Genomic DNA, 17,220 nt, shown 5'->3' on the forward strand with positions numbered 1-17,220 from the left:
CCGAAGGCCTACAAAAGGAATCAAAAGATTCTGAGGATAAAAAAGGAAATGAAAATGTTCTGCTACTATTAGATCTCTACAAGCAGCAAGCTCCTACGACTTTAACAGGGAGATTGGGAGAATGAAGAATGGTTCATGAGCTGCATGATCCATTGATCTCAAAAGGAGATTTAATTAATTGACAAAAGGAGACACATTGAAATATTTTTCATTCATTAGCACTTGTTATAAGAGTGAGTTTTGATAATAGCGACAAGCTTATTCCTCAATTTGAAATAGAAAAAAGTCACGATTTAAAGTTATGAAAATATCAATTTGAAATAGAAAAAAGTCACGATTTAAAGTTATGAAAATATCAATACTTAAAATCCCATATGCATGTACCAAAGACAGGACCTACATTCAAACACCTATATGTGTATCCATATGCATGTATTATTGATTAGGATAAGATTTGAGAAGCTGAAAATTAATTTTGTTTGGGGTTCCCATGAAATAGTTTAAGCCGATATTTTAATTACAGGAAAAAGAATATTTAAACATGGGTGATTGGGAGGAAGTTAATATATAAAACAAAAAGCAACCAAATTATGGGATAATCATTCCAGTGAGAAAAGGCATAGAGGCTAACTTTCCAGGCACCACATCATATGTGTCATCATGCACCTTTGCCTTAATTTGTTCTCTCCGTCTTCACCCCTCCCCTCTCCTCTCCTTCAACCTTCACTTTTCACCGCCTCCCATAAACTAATACTTATCTATTCTCTTATTCCGACCAAAAGCAATGTGAAAAGACTGCAACCATTTGAGAGAGAGAGAGAGAGAGAGAGATCCAATTAATCCTTCATTTCTCAGCTCTTGTGTTATTAAGCTTGTAAGCACCTTGTCAAGGCACTCATTCTCTGGTGTCTTCTTATAGTTGAGATATCCAATATTTCTCCAGATATAATTAGCTTCTGTTGCTTCGGTTGACATCACAACAAAAGGTATATATATCCATATATATATATATATATGCATCTCTTCTTTCTCTTTTCTCCTATATATACACAAAACCCTATTTCTGTGTTTGTATTTGCTGATCCTTTCTGTGTTTTTCTTGTTAATTAGCAGCTTGAACCAAACTGTGGAGGAAGAGTACTTGAACATGTTGGAAAAAATGGCAGAAGAAGCAATTGTAAACGGTTCTGCTCTAAACCAAACTGCTGGATCCAACCCCCTCCCTGCAAGGAAGAAGAGAAGCCTCCCAGGAACCCCAGGCAAGCCCGTATTCACACTGATACATAGTTTTTCTCATTCATGGATTCTCATATTCAAATTAAATTCAAATGGATGTCAACTCTAGAACTGGTTTTCTCTCAGACTGATCCTACAATTTTCTTTACATCATCTCACAAATTATTAATATGGTGGTTTTCGTGTTTTTTTTTTCGCAGATCCTGAAGCCGAAGTCATCGCCTTGTCGCCAAAGACCCTAATGGCCACCAACAGGTTCCTGTGTGACATATGTGGGAAAGGGTTTCAAAGAGATCAGAACCTGCAACTTCACCGGCGAGGCCATAACCTGCCGTGGAAACTCAAGCAGAGGACCAGCAAGGAGGCCCGGAAGCGCGTTTACGTGTGCCCAGAAAAGACCTGCGTCCACCACCACCCTTCCCGGGCTCTTGGCGACCTGACCGGTATCAAGAAGCACTTCTGCCGGAAGCACGGCGAGAAGAAGTGGAAGTGTGAGAAATGCTCCAAGCGTTATGCCGTGCAGTCTGACTGGAAGGCTCACTCCAAAACCTGTGGCACCAGGGAGTACAAATGTGACTGTGGAGCTGTGTTTTCAAGGTAATTTAATTTGGATTCAAATTAATCTTGTGCACAACAAGCAAGCGAAAGAGGAAAGTTGAGATAAGCTAATTAATGATGTTTGTTTGGTGTTTTTCAAGTGATTGTGATGCTTCTGTTTGTTGTCTCCCTTTCTATGTTTCTGTTTGTTGCTTTGGGGATGTGAAAAGGAAAGATCATAGCAGAGACAATTGGCATGTCCTAGAAAGACATTCTTGATTTCCATCCCTCGAAATTTGTCCTCACAGAAGTGTTCAAATTTTATAGACTAAATAATGTGTTTTAAGCATGCATTTCCCTAGTAAATATATGCATACCCATGGCCCTTGTTGGCAGTATATATAGAAGATAAGAATACAGATGAACTAAAATTCATATAAACAATTCTACATAATAACATAAAACTTAGTATACTGTAGTTATTGAATAGCCACCGTCCTTGTTTTCACAATAAACATGTCATTACGAACCTAAATCAAAGTCTAGTTTTTTTTTTTTGGTTAAGTCCAGTCCAGATTTTCACCATACAACATTTTTTTCCTTAATTTTCTTGGGAATGGTGTGTTGGTTTATGTGCTATGGAAATGTACCTAAATGTCAACCTATACATATTCATCTTGGATTCCTCTATATATGGTTTATATATAAATAAATGTTCTATCTGAACTGATGATTGATCATTTTGTGAATTTCTTTGTGAGCAGGCGAGATAGCTTCATGACTCACAGGGCCTTTTGTGATGCCTTGGCCGAAGAAGCAGCTAGGGTTACAGCAGCCTCAAACATCAACAATACCATGGCCAGCAACATAAATTACCATTTCATTGCAAACCCAATAAGCCCAGGCATGCCACAGAATTTCTCTTCAATTTTCAAGCCAGTTCCAACCAGTGAAAAAGGACTCTCCCTGTGGAATAATATGGGCCAAGGAAGCCTAGGTCAAGAAACTATGGCCAATAATCTTCACCCCATTGGGTCTGTGAGTTCAGAAGCTGCTGTCTATGGTGATCTACTTGTTTCATGTTCCAATCCTCTCCCATCCAGCCACCAATTGACATGGGTTTTCGGAGAAAATAAGGTTTCTTCCAACAAGAGTGAAGAAATATCAAGAAATTCTCTTCATTTGAGCGATGCCAAGGACACTGGAACTCAGCTTGTTAGTGTTCCTTCTTTGTACAGCAGCCAACACCATGTGCATCAAACACCTTTAACAAATATGTCTGCCACAGCCTTGTTGCAGAAGGCTGCCCAAATTGATTCTATTTCTAGTGACCCTTCTTTCCTAGGAAGCTATGGACTGAATTTGAAGTGCAGTAACATTCAAGGCCAAGATGGGAGCAAGTTCTGTGGATTTTATGGTCTTGGAGGCGGTGCAGAGAGATCAGAAAACGAGATTTCGAGCTTGGATGAGCTGCAGATGTACCCCTCAAAGCGCAGGAATGTACAGAATAATCGCGAAGATGGAACTGCCGGAGGGCAAACCAGGGATTTCTTGGGGGTTGGAATTCAGTCCATCTGCCATCCATCATCAGTGAACGGATGGAATATTTGATTGATGATATTGGAATGAAGAAAAGGCATTGATTTTAGTAATGACAAGCTTTGCAGAGAGGAAAAGGTGGCATTTGAGCAGGGCTAAAAGTGATGAAGCTTAGAAAACTATTCAAGATTTGAAGGAGGAGGAGATCCATGCATATTCTCTTGCAGCCTCAAAGTTGCCTTTAAAATGGTGGCTTTTTGTGTTCTTGATAAAGGGGCTAAGTGTAGTGGGGGCAAAGCAAGAGGGGCCTTTTGAACTCCATTATTGCGATGTTCAATATATCTGTTGTGGAGCTAGCTAGCTAGCTTGATCTTATATTTAAAATTGCACTAACTTGGTGTACAATAGTAATTACTCTCAAGATTAGTGGGCTAAGCCTATTTCTTAAACAAAACTATCTAGCCTTTTCTTTTAATGGACCCTTCAAATTAATTAAGTTATATGTAACAATATATATATTACTATATAGATTACAAGTAGAAATGGAGGAAACTGTTTAAGCGTTTCCAGTTCTTCGATCCGCCACCCCTGCCAGGGCCTTGTCCTTCTTGATCATCTTGAACACTTGCTTGATAGATATATATATATATTTGTACTTATATTGTTCGATTTGATTTGAATACCTGACTATTGAACAACAAGCCATAGTGGTATTCCTTCGATGCCATCCATTGAGATCATCTAGACTAGCTAGTTTAAAATCCAACTCTCCAATTTTTTTTGGCTTGGAAGCTTGAATCCAACTTAATCTTGCTTTTACTGCATATAGTTGAGGGTTTCAAAGACATTCTTGACCAATGCAGTTGGCAGTGGTCCTGTCCTTTCTTTCTACTTGCTTCTCTAATTGACCCAATTACTGACTGAATATAGACAAATATCTTCCATGTGCAAAGTAATATATGGTGGGTAATTAATTAAAATTGAATCTCAACCAATCGTCCAAACTTACACATATCCGATAAATATTAGTTACCCAAGTTTAAACACTATAAACCCTTTAAAGTTAAGATACTAGAGTCCCATATTGTATGTATTTCAATCAATTTAACCCTCCTAATTTTCCGTGACATGTTATGAATTAAGGGTGCGTGCTAAAGACTACTTGAAAAAGAGGAAAAGAATAGCCAAAAGGAGAAAGAAGAAAAGGGAAAAAGAGGGAGGGGGGGGGGGGGGGGGGGGGTCACATTCTTACAGTACCAGTCTCTTCATTTTGTAATCTTTCGGTTACATGATTGAATGAGATATGGATCCACTGTGTGGTAGAAAACAACCGTGCCCATAATTCTAATTCTACTGATCATACACCAACCATCAGGTCTTCCAAGGTCTGAAACCTCTTTGTGGATTGGCAAGCCAATCTATATGGCTAAGATAAGGTGGGGTTTTGTAGTCAAGCAAAAAAAGCATATGGCTGTCATCAAGTGCACGCATATATATATATATATATCCAATTTTTGTGAAACAAAATGCATGAATAATGATGTGACGTTGAAATATCTATAATTGTGTTGACTACTTAATTTGATGAGATTAATCATGAGTCACATTATTCTATAGAAAAACGTATATAAAAACTATGGTTATATATATAATTAATATTAGATGAGGCGAAAATATTATTGCTGTTGAAAGATGATAAAGTAGACTGGATATCTTTGCAAAAGACCTTGACTTTGTCAGGGAGTGGATTGGATAAGAGTCTGACTCCATTAGCTAAGCTAAGGGCATCAATATGTCGAATTTGTTGGATTAATAAATTTGAATTTGGGTTTATAGTCCAAATTATTTGGTGGGCCTTTTGTAATTAATTGGGCTTTTATGTTTGGGTTTTGTTGGTCAAATTGTATGGTGGGCTTTTTGTAATTAATTGGGCTCATTAAGTTTGGACTTTATCATAAGTCCTTTTGCATTAAAATAACCTAAATAGACAGCATAAAACTTCTACATAAATGGTGGATAAAATCTAGGTTGCACCAAAGTAAATGAGAAATGGATACGATATAAAATGAAAAGAGAAAAGGGAAAATGATATTTTTCAAAAAAATAAAAAATGGAAATGTTAGAAATGCATAAATAAAAAAAAATATAAGGGTTTTTTTGTAAATATAATTTTTAATATAAAAATTATAAAAAAATAGTTATTCAATCTAAAAATAAATATAAATTCCATCATACTTTCAAGCAAATATAAGGATAAGTTCTATCATCCATGAACAATGACTTATTAATTAAAAACAAACAATAAATTCAAAGGAAGAAAATAATCAAACATAATACAATTATAAAAGTTTCTCCACTTCATTATTTTATTTGGTCAAAATTATATATGTACATTCACATAATCTATATAAATACGTGATACACCCACATAACAAAAACAATTAAATAAATACATATAGATAATATATACACAAACATAATACTTAACAGAAGGGAAATAAATACATATAGAGAAGAGGGATGGTCACTAGTCAACAATTGCTGATCGAAGATCCAAGAATTGCAATCATCGATTGAAGCTAGACAAAACCTCATATGCAAGGATGAAAAAGGACGCTAGCTAATGGAACAAAAGAATGGTAGACAAGAATGAGAAAATAAAGAATGGTAGACGAGAATGAGAAGATGGAAAGACAATGGTAGCTGATAAAACAATGGATGAGAACGAGAATGTTGTAGAAAATACTACAAAACAGAAAAGGGTTAGTGCAAAACAAATCGAACCAGATATAACCGAATGTAAGAACAGAATGTAAAGGAGATCTTCGTGAAACTCCCTGTTTTGGCTACAATGGCAATCATGAAGATTGCTCCAAGGCTCAGATTTGGGCTCGTCTAATCACCACTTAGGTAACGCCAATGAATAGGGACACCAAGCCATATAGGAGCTCAAACTCCCCAAGAATCGAAACCCTCAAACCCACACAAGCCTCTCGGCCAATCACATGGACACCCCATCTCTCACCAAAGCACCACACAGGTTTAACACGCAATGGAGTCCACACAGGAGCAACAAGGATCACTAAGATGATGGGTCGAACCAATGGCCAAGAAGAACTTCCTTGAAAAGAGAACCATCAATTGACAAAATAGAAGACACCGAACCTCGACGAAGGACCAACCAAGAACCCACAAAGGGAAGAGACAGCCTCCAACATGGAAATGAGGATCCGATCGAGATGGAAAGAAACCCCAAGAGGATCGACCATCAATGGAAAGGAGAATCGACCGAGAGAGAAGGAACAAGAGAGAGAACACAATTGGCCGTCACACATAGGGCATAAAAGAGGAAAGAATCCCTTTTATATTAAAGGCCTAGGGCACAAGAGAAAATGGGCTAAGGGATAGTGGGCTTGGACTTGGGCTTCATCCCTCCCTTGATCAAATGGGCTAAGGTCCATTTCTCCTCCAAAGGGAGAGGGTTAAGGGCTTATGGCCCGACTTCTATTTGGGCTACCAATAAAAGTGTTTGAATCATCGCTTTAATCTCGCGCTGAAGCCTATGAAGCTAACCCGAACCATCATTATCGCCTTGGGCCTCGTTAGGAAACACAAACCCAACAAAGAAGATGGAAGAACAATGGTGGATGAAATGATAGATGATGACGAGATCCAAAAAAAGGAAGGATGACAACACCTATAATACCCCATATCTGTGTGAGGTCGTCATGTAATTTGGATGAGTTTAAAATACCGAAAAATGTGTGTGATAATAAAATAAATCGCCGAATTAGCTGCAGGAAATGTCCCGAGGATGAGATTTCAAAGGAAAATAATATGTCGTTGCTAAGCCTCCCAAGATAAGATTTTTATTATTAAAAGAAATCGGATCGGAGTTAATTTTCGATACAGCTTCAGTTTGGGCTGAAAATTGAATTGCCGGTATGGAGTGCCTCGAAATTTAGATATTTAAAAGAAATGATATATTAGATTATAGTTATTTTTTAATAAAAGATATTATAGTTTATCATGTCAAAAAAAAAAAAAAATCAAATTTGCAGCGTGAGGCATGGTCGCCTGCCGCAAATCGTGGAAGGCAAATTCAGCCATGGGACAACTGTTCTTTGACAGGGCATGGCCGAGCATGGGCCAAGGTCGCGTAAGGGCCAAGCAACGGCCTCTAATTGGTCAAAAAACAGACGAATTTGGTTATAAATAGCCGAGTTTTGATCGAGGGTTTGCATCAAAGATTTTACTTCGGATTTCTCACATTTGGGAGCGAATTAGAGGTCGGGGATAAGGGACTTTTGTTCCCCAAGTTGTGAGAAGTAATTCTGGGAATTTTGAGAGTTTTTAGAGTAGTATAGGGGGTTTTCGCATATATATATATATATATTCGGCCGCCTATATATATACATATTGCGTGAGTGTTTAAATCGGGTTGTAGAGTGATAGATCGAAGGATCTAATAAGGAGTTTTTGGTCACGAGGCTATGGGCAGCTAATCTGAAAAGTTTCGTGTCAATCGGAGTTTGAATTGGAGGTCAATTTGGTTCGCCGGAGTTTGGTGGCGGGCGGCTTGGGTAGGCTGTTTTTGGTTAAATCGGAGGGCTTTCGGTGGTGTATTTCGACAAAGAAGGGTACCATTGGGATTGACTAAGGGAGAGAAGCATCCTAGTGTCGTCGCTTCGATTTTCCGGTGTGCCGTCGCCGGAGAAGATGACCGGATGTGTTTTTTGTATTTTTTTAAATGTTGAAAATATAGAAAATTCGAGAAAAAATAGAATTAAAGGAAATAAAATTCTGAAAAAATATTCAGAAATTCAAGAAAAATGAATAGTTTATTTTGATGAATTTTTATCTTGAAAATGTCTTGAGGAGAAAATTATTTTTTATTTTTGAAAGGAAAGGTAAATGGAAAATAAATATGAGGGATTTTTACAAAATTCTGAGAAAATTCCATAAGGATAAGGAATTTATTTTTTGAGTTTTGGTGATTTTTATTGGAGGAGATTCAAAGGAAATAAATGAGAAATAAATTTTCTCAAGGAAAAGTAATTATGGAAATTTGAGAAAATAAAAGAAAAATCTGAAAAATTTCCAAAAAATTCTAGAGGCTTATAAGTATTGTTTTATTAATTTTTGTGGAGAAACATTTGGAAAAATGCTTGAAGAGGTATTTATTTTGAATTATCGAGAGAAAATTAGGAAGAAATTAGAGAAAATTTATGAGAAAATTGAAAAAATAGATATTGATTTTCCTTTGAATACATATGATATCTAGGGTATCGTTGAGGCTCAAAGTTGAACTATAGGGCGCCTGACACGAGAATCGAGGTCGGACACGCATTTCGAGGAATCTTGAACTTAGCCCAAAGGTGAGTGGTTCTACCGAAAAATCTTGAACCGTTCAATCCAATTCTTGTGCATATTCTTGTTACTTTGATCACTTTGATTTATCGTGAGCGACTAGTTTCGTGCGATGGTTCGTCTAAATGATTATTTACACATGTATTGAATTTTGTACGGTAAATTGCATACATTGAAATGCTGATTGTATGTCATGCATGTTATGATTTTCGGCATTGGCATGTTGGGCCTATTTGTTGTAGCTTAAAAGCTGTAACTTTTAGCTTCTACCTTCAAAAAAGTGGGTATGTAGTGTTTGTTTTATCTTTTAGAATTATAGCTTATAGCTTCTATTAGCTTTTAGAAGGGGTAGAAGCTGGTTTTTTCAAAGCTGGGGTACCCCAGCTTCTACAACTTTTGATTAAACAGTTACATTTTTTTGACAATTTTGCCCCTATTTTTAACAAATAATTACTCTTCTGTCTACACAATCAATGGTCTCTCTTCTCCACCGCCATCTCCATTTTCAAATCTCTTATTCTCACTCGCCATCTCCATTTCTCTCCATACACTAATTAATTTTTTTATAACACTTGAAATTTATACATATACACTAATTAATTTTTAAATTATCATTCTATAACTATTAAGGGTATTATGGATAATTATACAAAAATAAGTTATTTTATAGCTTATGGTATCAAACACCACAACTGTTTAACTACAACTTCTGAGAAGTTGTAACAAACAAGTTCACAACTTATTTTAAATTTTAGAAGTTATAATCTAAGAAGTTAGAAGGTATAATTTCTTTAATTAAGTTGCAACAAATGGGGCCGTTATGTGTTGGCCATGTGGGTCGTGGGTTGTTAACCTGTGACGTGGCCCTTGAGTGATAGCACTCGGGACACATGCCGAGAATTAATGCTATGTGACCCACTTGGGACAGGGCTGAGACGGACTTCACCCTACTGTATTCAAGTGGCGGGGTTGAAAGTGGACACCACCCCGGTTGTTGGCTCAAGTGGCGGGGCTGAGAGTGGACACCACCTCAAGTTCTTTTGAGCAATAGCATTAATACTGAGGTGTCGTTGATTCCGGGGATAGTGCTGATATGATACTCTTGGGGCTAGGGTTGTGTTGGGTTTCAGAATGTTTTTGAGTAGGAGCATAATGCCTAACAATGACAATGGGTGGTTCCCGGGTTCATATGTTGAGGTTGCCTCTCTTAAGCAGGATTGGTTTGCCAATGGGTTGGTGTGGTCGTGTCGCCTTTAGAGAGATTGCATTTTTCCCGGTTAAGGCTAAGTGCTATGGGGGTTTCTCTTAGGCTAGAGCATGTCAAGATTTGTCGATTTTATATATGATTTTGTATATATTCATAAAAATATTTTTGAACTCTCACTTAGATGATTCAACATCTAATTTGGACTATGTACCTGGAATATTCAAACGTTCCAGGTGAAAGTAGTGGCGCCAAGGGAAAGGATGTCGTCGAGATGTAGCTGATATGTTTAGTTTTCGTAGGTCTTTGTCTATGAATACGATGTTCAGAGGTCATGTAATATTTTGATATTTTCATGTGAAACATCGATTTGTTTATTTATCTGTAAAAGGAATTAATCGGTTATATATTATTGAGGTTTCGATCTTGCTTCCACTGATGTGATTGATAATACTTGTCTTAATCTGTTAATTTTTAAATTTTGATATGTTGAGCGGGTATAATTGGGATTGTCGGGAAATGATTATAATGAGGGTATGTATATCGAGGAACTTATGTTGTGTGTATGATGTTGAAAAAAAAAATATTTTCCAAATCTCGAGGTAACGCGCGTTCTAGGAAAATGGGGTGTTACAACACTAACATTACCTTTTGGTTTTTGGTATTTGCAAAATGAAAAAGGAAGAAGAGATTTAGGTAAAAAAAAATTTAGTTAGAGACATGGTCAAAGTTAGAGATGGAATTTTTTCTATCTCTAATGTCGTTGTGGGATATAATCGCGTAATATTTTTTTAATATCGTAAAATAACTTTAAAACGTTTTTAAAATTATAGAAACGACTTAGAATATTTTTTTAATATTTCTCAACGTTTCAACACATGAAATATTTCAAAAATACTAAAATGTGTTTTCGTGTATCAAAGGATAAAATTGATTGAGGGAGATAATAGTTAGCAGTGCACAAGGAGTGCGGAAGACTAAGGCTACGTTCTCTTTACTTTTCAATTTTTAATTTTAAGTTTTGAATTCATTTTCAGTTTTCTATTTTGGTAATCTGTTTTTAGAAAATTGAAAACGTGTTCTATTTGTCATTTTGAAAAATTATTTTTCAAAATAGAAAATTAGAAAACGCATTCTCTTTCAAATTTTGAAAATATTTTTTTAATAATATTTAATTCAATAAATTTGATTATTCAGTAAATTTTAAATATTTAATATTAATATATTATTAAAAAAATATACACATTTTAAAGTTAATGAATTTTGTAATATTTTTTTCCCATTATAATAATAAAATATGAATAAATAAATAAATAAATGTGTTTTGAGTTTAGAATTTGTTTTAGATGAAAACACTCAAAACAACTTTTTGTTGTTTTGAGTTTTTTTTATAATTTTATTTTTGTTTTCAAAAATGCATTTTTAAAAATAGCAAAGAGAACGCTTTTTATTATTTTAGAAAATTAAAAATTAAAAATGACTTGAAAACAGTAAAGAGAACGCAACCTTAAGGCTGGGCTCTCTTTCTTTTTCCATTTTCAGTTTTAAGTTTTGAATTCATTTTTAGTTTTCTGTTTTGATAGTCTGTTTTTAGAAAATTGAAAACGCATTCTCTTTGTCATTTTGAAAAACTATTTTTTAAAATAGAAAATTAGAAAATGCGTTTTCTTTGAAATTTTGAAAATATTTTTTTAATGATATTTTCTTCAATAAATTTGATTATTAAGTAAATTATAAATATTTAATGTTAATATATTATTAAAAATATATATATATTAAAGTTAATGAATTTTATAATATTTTTTTATTAAAATAATAAAATATAAATAAATAAATGTGTTTTGAGTTTAGAGTTTGTTTTGGATGAAAACACTCAAAACAACTTTTTATTGTTTTGAGTTTTCTTTACAATTTTTTTTTTGTTTTCAAAAATACATTTTTAAAAACAGGAAAGAGAATGCGTTTTCATTATTTTAGAAAACTGAAAACTAAAAATGACTTGAAAACAGTAAAGAGAACGCAACCTAATTTTTTAGATTTTCAAAAGGGTGCAACCCATGAACTTTTGCCCAAACAAAACACTCATTTGAGATTGGGTTTGTACAATCACATCCCCCACTACACGGTTGATTAATTAACAACGAATTTAGCAGCCGAAAATGGTTTAAGGAGGGATTTTGGTTTCGTCCCTGAATCCATTGCTAATTTATTATTAATTTTAGAAAAATAAAATTAATTGGCAATTGATTCTTCCATATCTATTAACCGACAAATTCAGTCTATAAATCCATCACTAATTTATAATTAACTTTTTAAAATAAATGTAATTTGTAGTAGGTTTAGCGACAAATAATTCGTGCTTATTTACCAACGAATTTCTCATCCCTAGTACACAATTAATTTATTTACTATTTTTAAATTAATATCATTTTGTAATGAAATTTAGTCACTAATTTTGTTGGTAATTTTTTAAAAAATAAAAATTCATATTTAAAATTGACAAGCAAAAATATGAAAATTTTATGCATAAATAAAGAAAATTAATTAAAAAATAGGATAATTTTTTTTGCATAAAAACTCAAATGAAGCTTCTCCGTTTTAAAGTCTTAAATCATACAAAAATATAATATTGTTTATCCATTATTAATATAATATGAATGGTAGGGAGATTCCAAAAAACTAGCTCACTGCGAAAATCAGCCAAATCTCATCGCACAGCGCAATTTTTTGAGTGAGCGATTCGGCATGGTTTGAGAAAATCGCAAACCGCGCGGTTCGGTTTGAGAATTTTGCGATTCGATTCAAAACCAATCCACTTGAGTAATATTTTAATCATATAAAAATTAAAAAATAAATGATAGAATATAAAAAAAGGGTGTGCCCGAGTATATATTGTTTTATTTGATATAAATTTTTTCTATTAAATTTCTAAGTTCAATTCTTAAAGTATCTTGTTTTAGCAGAAAATAACATATTCATTTGATTAATGGGGTACTCTAGAAGGTGATTTGGTGCATTTTGCTTAGTGCATGTCGAATTGCAAAAACCAGACTGCGTCAAACCGCAAAAACTAAACATTCAACAAATCGCGAAAATTGCACCAAACCGCATCGCGAAATGTGATGCGATCTTTGCTCACCAAACTAAATCGTACAATTTGATTTTATAAAAAAATCACATATGCAGTTTAACGTATTGAAAATGTCAAAAATTGACCAAACCAAACCGTTCACACCTCTAATGAATGGTGTACCAAAAAATAAAATGTAAAGTCTAAATTGGTAGGTTGTCCATTGCTCCAGGCGTAATGGATCATGCTGTTGTGTCAACGTAGCAACAATAGACCCAAATCCTTCCTTAACTATACTCTGCAATGCACACTCAATGAATGCAGTCCATCACATTATTCATGACACTCTCAACAATCCCAGATAACTCTTGGAGGATCTAAGTCACATTTATAGATGATATTGGTGTTGTCCATGGCAGTGGCAATGCCCTTCTAGAGTGAGGTAAGGTCACGACAGGGGCTTCTAACCCTATGCCATAAACTCGCCCTTTTTTTTTTCTCCCACTAGCAGCCTACAACCAAAGTTTCATGTCATCAGTAGCTGGTTGTGTGGGCTAGGCTCCACCACTTTCTCCTTCTTGGGCTAGATCCTTGACAGATTCATAGGATGAAGCCTTAGGTTATAATGCATGAAATTTAGCCTGTAGTAGTTGTAGATGTAACACCCCGCTTTTTCTAAACATGCGTTAATCCAAGATTTTGGAAATATATTTTTTTTCAACATATGTTCTACACAAATCATTCCGATAATCCCATTCTACTCTCCCAGCATATCAAACTTAAAAATTAATAAGTTAAGACATGTAACAACATCATAAAATGTGGAAACAAGATCAAAACCTTAATGATACATAATCGTAATTCTTTTATTCATAATATAGAAACTGTACCATTGTTTGAGATGATATCTTCAAAATAAAATACATAGAGATTAGTCCCTCAGCAACACAACTAAACACCTCAAACATAATTAAAATATATGCTAAAGGTTTCTAATGTAATCAATAGCTACATCTCGATAACCTTATTTCCCTTGGCGCTGCTACTTTTACTTAGAACGTTTGAATATTCCAAAGATGTTATCTAAATTAGATGCTGAATAATCTAAGTGAGAGTTTAAAATATTTTCGTGAATGTATGTAAGACCATGAACATCCCGACATATTCTGACATGTCGCAGCCTAAAAGAATCCATATAGCACTTAACCCATACCAAGGGAAAAGAGCAATATCTCTAAAGACAACTGTTGAAAAATAGAGCAGCAGTAATTGAAAAAATAAGGACACAAAGTGATTGAAAAATACCAGCATACATTTCTTTATTGATAGAAATCTTTATATACAAGGAAAATAACAAACTTCCCTAAAGAGTTACCACTAAACATAGTGGGTAAAACTAGTGAGAAAAAGTTTCTATTATCTGAGCCATACACAGCCACTAACTTAAAAAAAAAAATAGCAACTAAACTTTGACAAAGTCAAAAGAGAAAATGAAGGGAGCAAAAAAGGAAAAAAACTGATAAAAAAAATAATAAAGCAATATGCTGAAATTAAAATGCCAACTGTCTAACACTCCTTCTTGGCATTTTGATGACAAACTCCAATTTTTTGTCTTAAAGCTTCAAACCTTTCTTTAGGCAGTGGCTTGGTAAAAATGTCTGCAAGCTATTCTTCAGATGAACAGTGAACAAACACCACTTCATTTGATTATTGGGCCTCTCTGATAAAGTGAAACTTAATCTTGATATGCTTGGTTCGTCTATAAAAGACTAGATTCTTTGAAATTGAGACTGCAGAAATGGTATCACACATAATCCTGGTTGCTTCAGCTCTCTCATGTTCGAAATCCTTCAACATCTTCCTCAACTAGATAGCTTGGTTGACAGTTGAGGCAGCAGTAATGTACTCAGCTTCTACAGTAGACTGAGCTGTTGTCTCCTGCTTCTTTGAGCTCCAAGTGAAAAAACCAGAACTTAGAGAAAATAAGTACCCTGACATGCTTCTTGAATCATCAATACAGCCTCCCCAATCATTGTTAGTGTAGCCAATCAATTTCAAAGCCTCTCTTGGTGTTTTTGGAAAGAAAGTACCAAGAGCAATTGTACCTTTAATGTACCTAGGTAAACGTTTTGCAACTGCGAAGTGAGTTTCCTTCAGTGAATGCATGTGTAACACCCAACTTCTCCGGAACGTTAGGTAACGTAAGATTTCGAGGATATATTTTTTCCAATCAATGAAAACTCAACACAAAATCATTCCCCGAGGATCCCGTTACACCTTCTCAGTATATCAACTATGAACCATCAATAAACTAAGACAGGTACACCATCTCAAATGCGGAAGTTAGATCGAAACCTTAACAGGTCATAACCGAAACCACTTTATTCATAACATAAAGTCAAACCAACGTTTTACATGACGTTATTGTGTTTTAGCCATTTTAAATTGCCTTTTATGATTATTTATGACTTCTTTATTTTATGTTTGGGTTATGTTTTTATTTTGGGAATAAGAGTTAATCCAGAACTTTGACAAAAAAGGGAACATAAATAAAGTACACGCACTGTTTAACAAAGTAAAATATACAACAAACAAGTGATTTTCAGATTTGGTGATGGGTTGGAAATAGAAAAAATCAAAGAAAAAATCAAATCTCATTTTAGAACCCCAAATAGCACATGCATCAAATCATCTAAAACACATCAAAAGGAGAAACTGAGAAGAACGAGAATAGTAGCATCGGACCCCAACCCAAGTTCCATAGACAAGCTGAAATGGAAGGAAATAAAACAACTTAATCAAATCTTGTTAGTAGAACTAGAACTTACCTTCCTTAGTAAAAACCCAAAGCTAGAAGCAAGAATAGTAAGCCCAGAAATCTGCTGCTGCAATTACAAGAAAAATACCAATAATATTAAACTGTAAAATATGACAGGAGAGGGAATGAGAGCAAGCAGAAACTTGATGCTTATATATCCAAACTCACCGAACGCAAGGAAGAAGAGGACGGTGAGCGAAGCCGCTGGAATGAGAAAGGAAAAGAAATGGTCACTGGCTTCTCGCTGGAATGAGGAAGGAAGAAGACTGTGCTCTCGTTACTGCCGCTTCTTGCTGGAACGAGAAAGGAAGAAGACGGTGCTCTTGTTGATACGGCTTCGTGCTAGAACAAGCAAGGAAGAAGACGGGGTGCTCTCACTGCTACGGCTTCTCGCTAGAACGAGGAAGGAAGAAGATGGTGCTCTCGCTGCTGCTCCTCTTTTTTCCCCAACCTCTCTTCTATTAGCAAGAAATGAGGGGCAAAAATAGACTAAAGAAGGGCAGAAATAGACTGAAGAGGAGCAGCTTCACTCCGCTGACTGCTCTCTTTTAGTTATACGCATATACACGCAATGTCTTTCTCCCTTAATATTTTAAAACTGATAATATATGTATATATATATATTTATGCATCTCTTAATATATTACAATAGCTGAGCATTTGGACCTTAGAGGGCAACCTTTCAGATTTCAACTTTTAAGACACCAGCATGATCTCTGCTCTGCCCATGCCCTTTCATTTCTTATCAATAGTCCATCAATTTATTATTTAACGTGGCAACACATGGAAAACCCCTTCCTTCCCCAAATATTAATATAGTTTATGCTATTACCTTATATATATCAACTTTAGATTCATATTTAATACAACATATTTACACATTCCTCTAAACATATATTTAAATGGCTCTCTTATGTTATTATTATATTATTCAGTTATTGATTATTTTCTTTAAAAAACAACCATACCTTAATAGAACATAATACAATATATCATATAACATATTTACTAATTTACTCATTTACTCATATACGCAAACCATCCAGCCCCGCTTGAAGATAAATTAAAGCTTCCAAATCTCACATTTTCATCCTCCCAGGTGAATGATTGCACCCTCATTTAATTTCAATTGAAAAATTTTCATATTATATAATATCTATGCTATTTATATATATTAAATTTTCATATTATACATTACAAGATTTTCTTTGTGGGGGCAAGTTGCACGGCCAAAAAAAAAGTGTGAAGCTTCAATTGCCTTCTTAACCATTTACTTTTCCAATACATAATATATATTTTAACTTAGTACAATATTATCAATGTAATATATTAACCATTAACCACCACTTCCTTATTAAAAATATGTTAAATTTAATATTTTCCTTTGAATTCCTCTTAGCCACAAATTTTAGTAATAACCTCAAATACAAAACTTAATTCTTCTAT

The 17,220-nt window shown here is 34.6% G+C and overlaps 1 protein-coding gene across 1 annotated transcript; it reads left to right on the forward strand.

The window, feature by feature from the left end:
* Window positions 1-672: 672 nt before the first annotated feature.
* Window positions 673-3,705, forward strand: LOC127791476 (zinc finger protein NUTCRACKER). Its single transcript, XM_052321377.1, has 4 exons — window positions 673-986; window positions 1,111-1,259; window positions 1,437-1,833; window positions 2,538-3,705. Exons 2-4 carry the CDS (start codon window positions 1,148-1,150, stop codon window positions 3,382-3,384), a joined length of 1,356 nt encoding a protein of 451 aa, XP_052177337.1. The 5' UTR covers window positions 673-986; window positions 1,111-1,147; the 3' UTR covers window positions 3,385-3,705.
* Window positions 3,706-17,220: the final 13,515 nt, after the last annotated feature.

Source organism: Diospyros lotus, chromosome 15, assembly GCF_014633365.1.
Source record: "Diospyros lotus cultivar Yz01 chromosome 15, ASM1463336v1, whole genome shotgun sequence".
Taxonomy (NCBI): Eukaryota; Viridiplantae; Streptophyta; class Magnoliopsida; order Ericales; family Ebenaceae; genus Diospyros; species Diospyros lotus.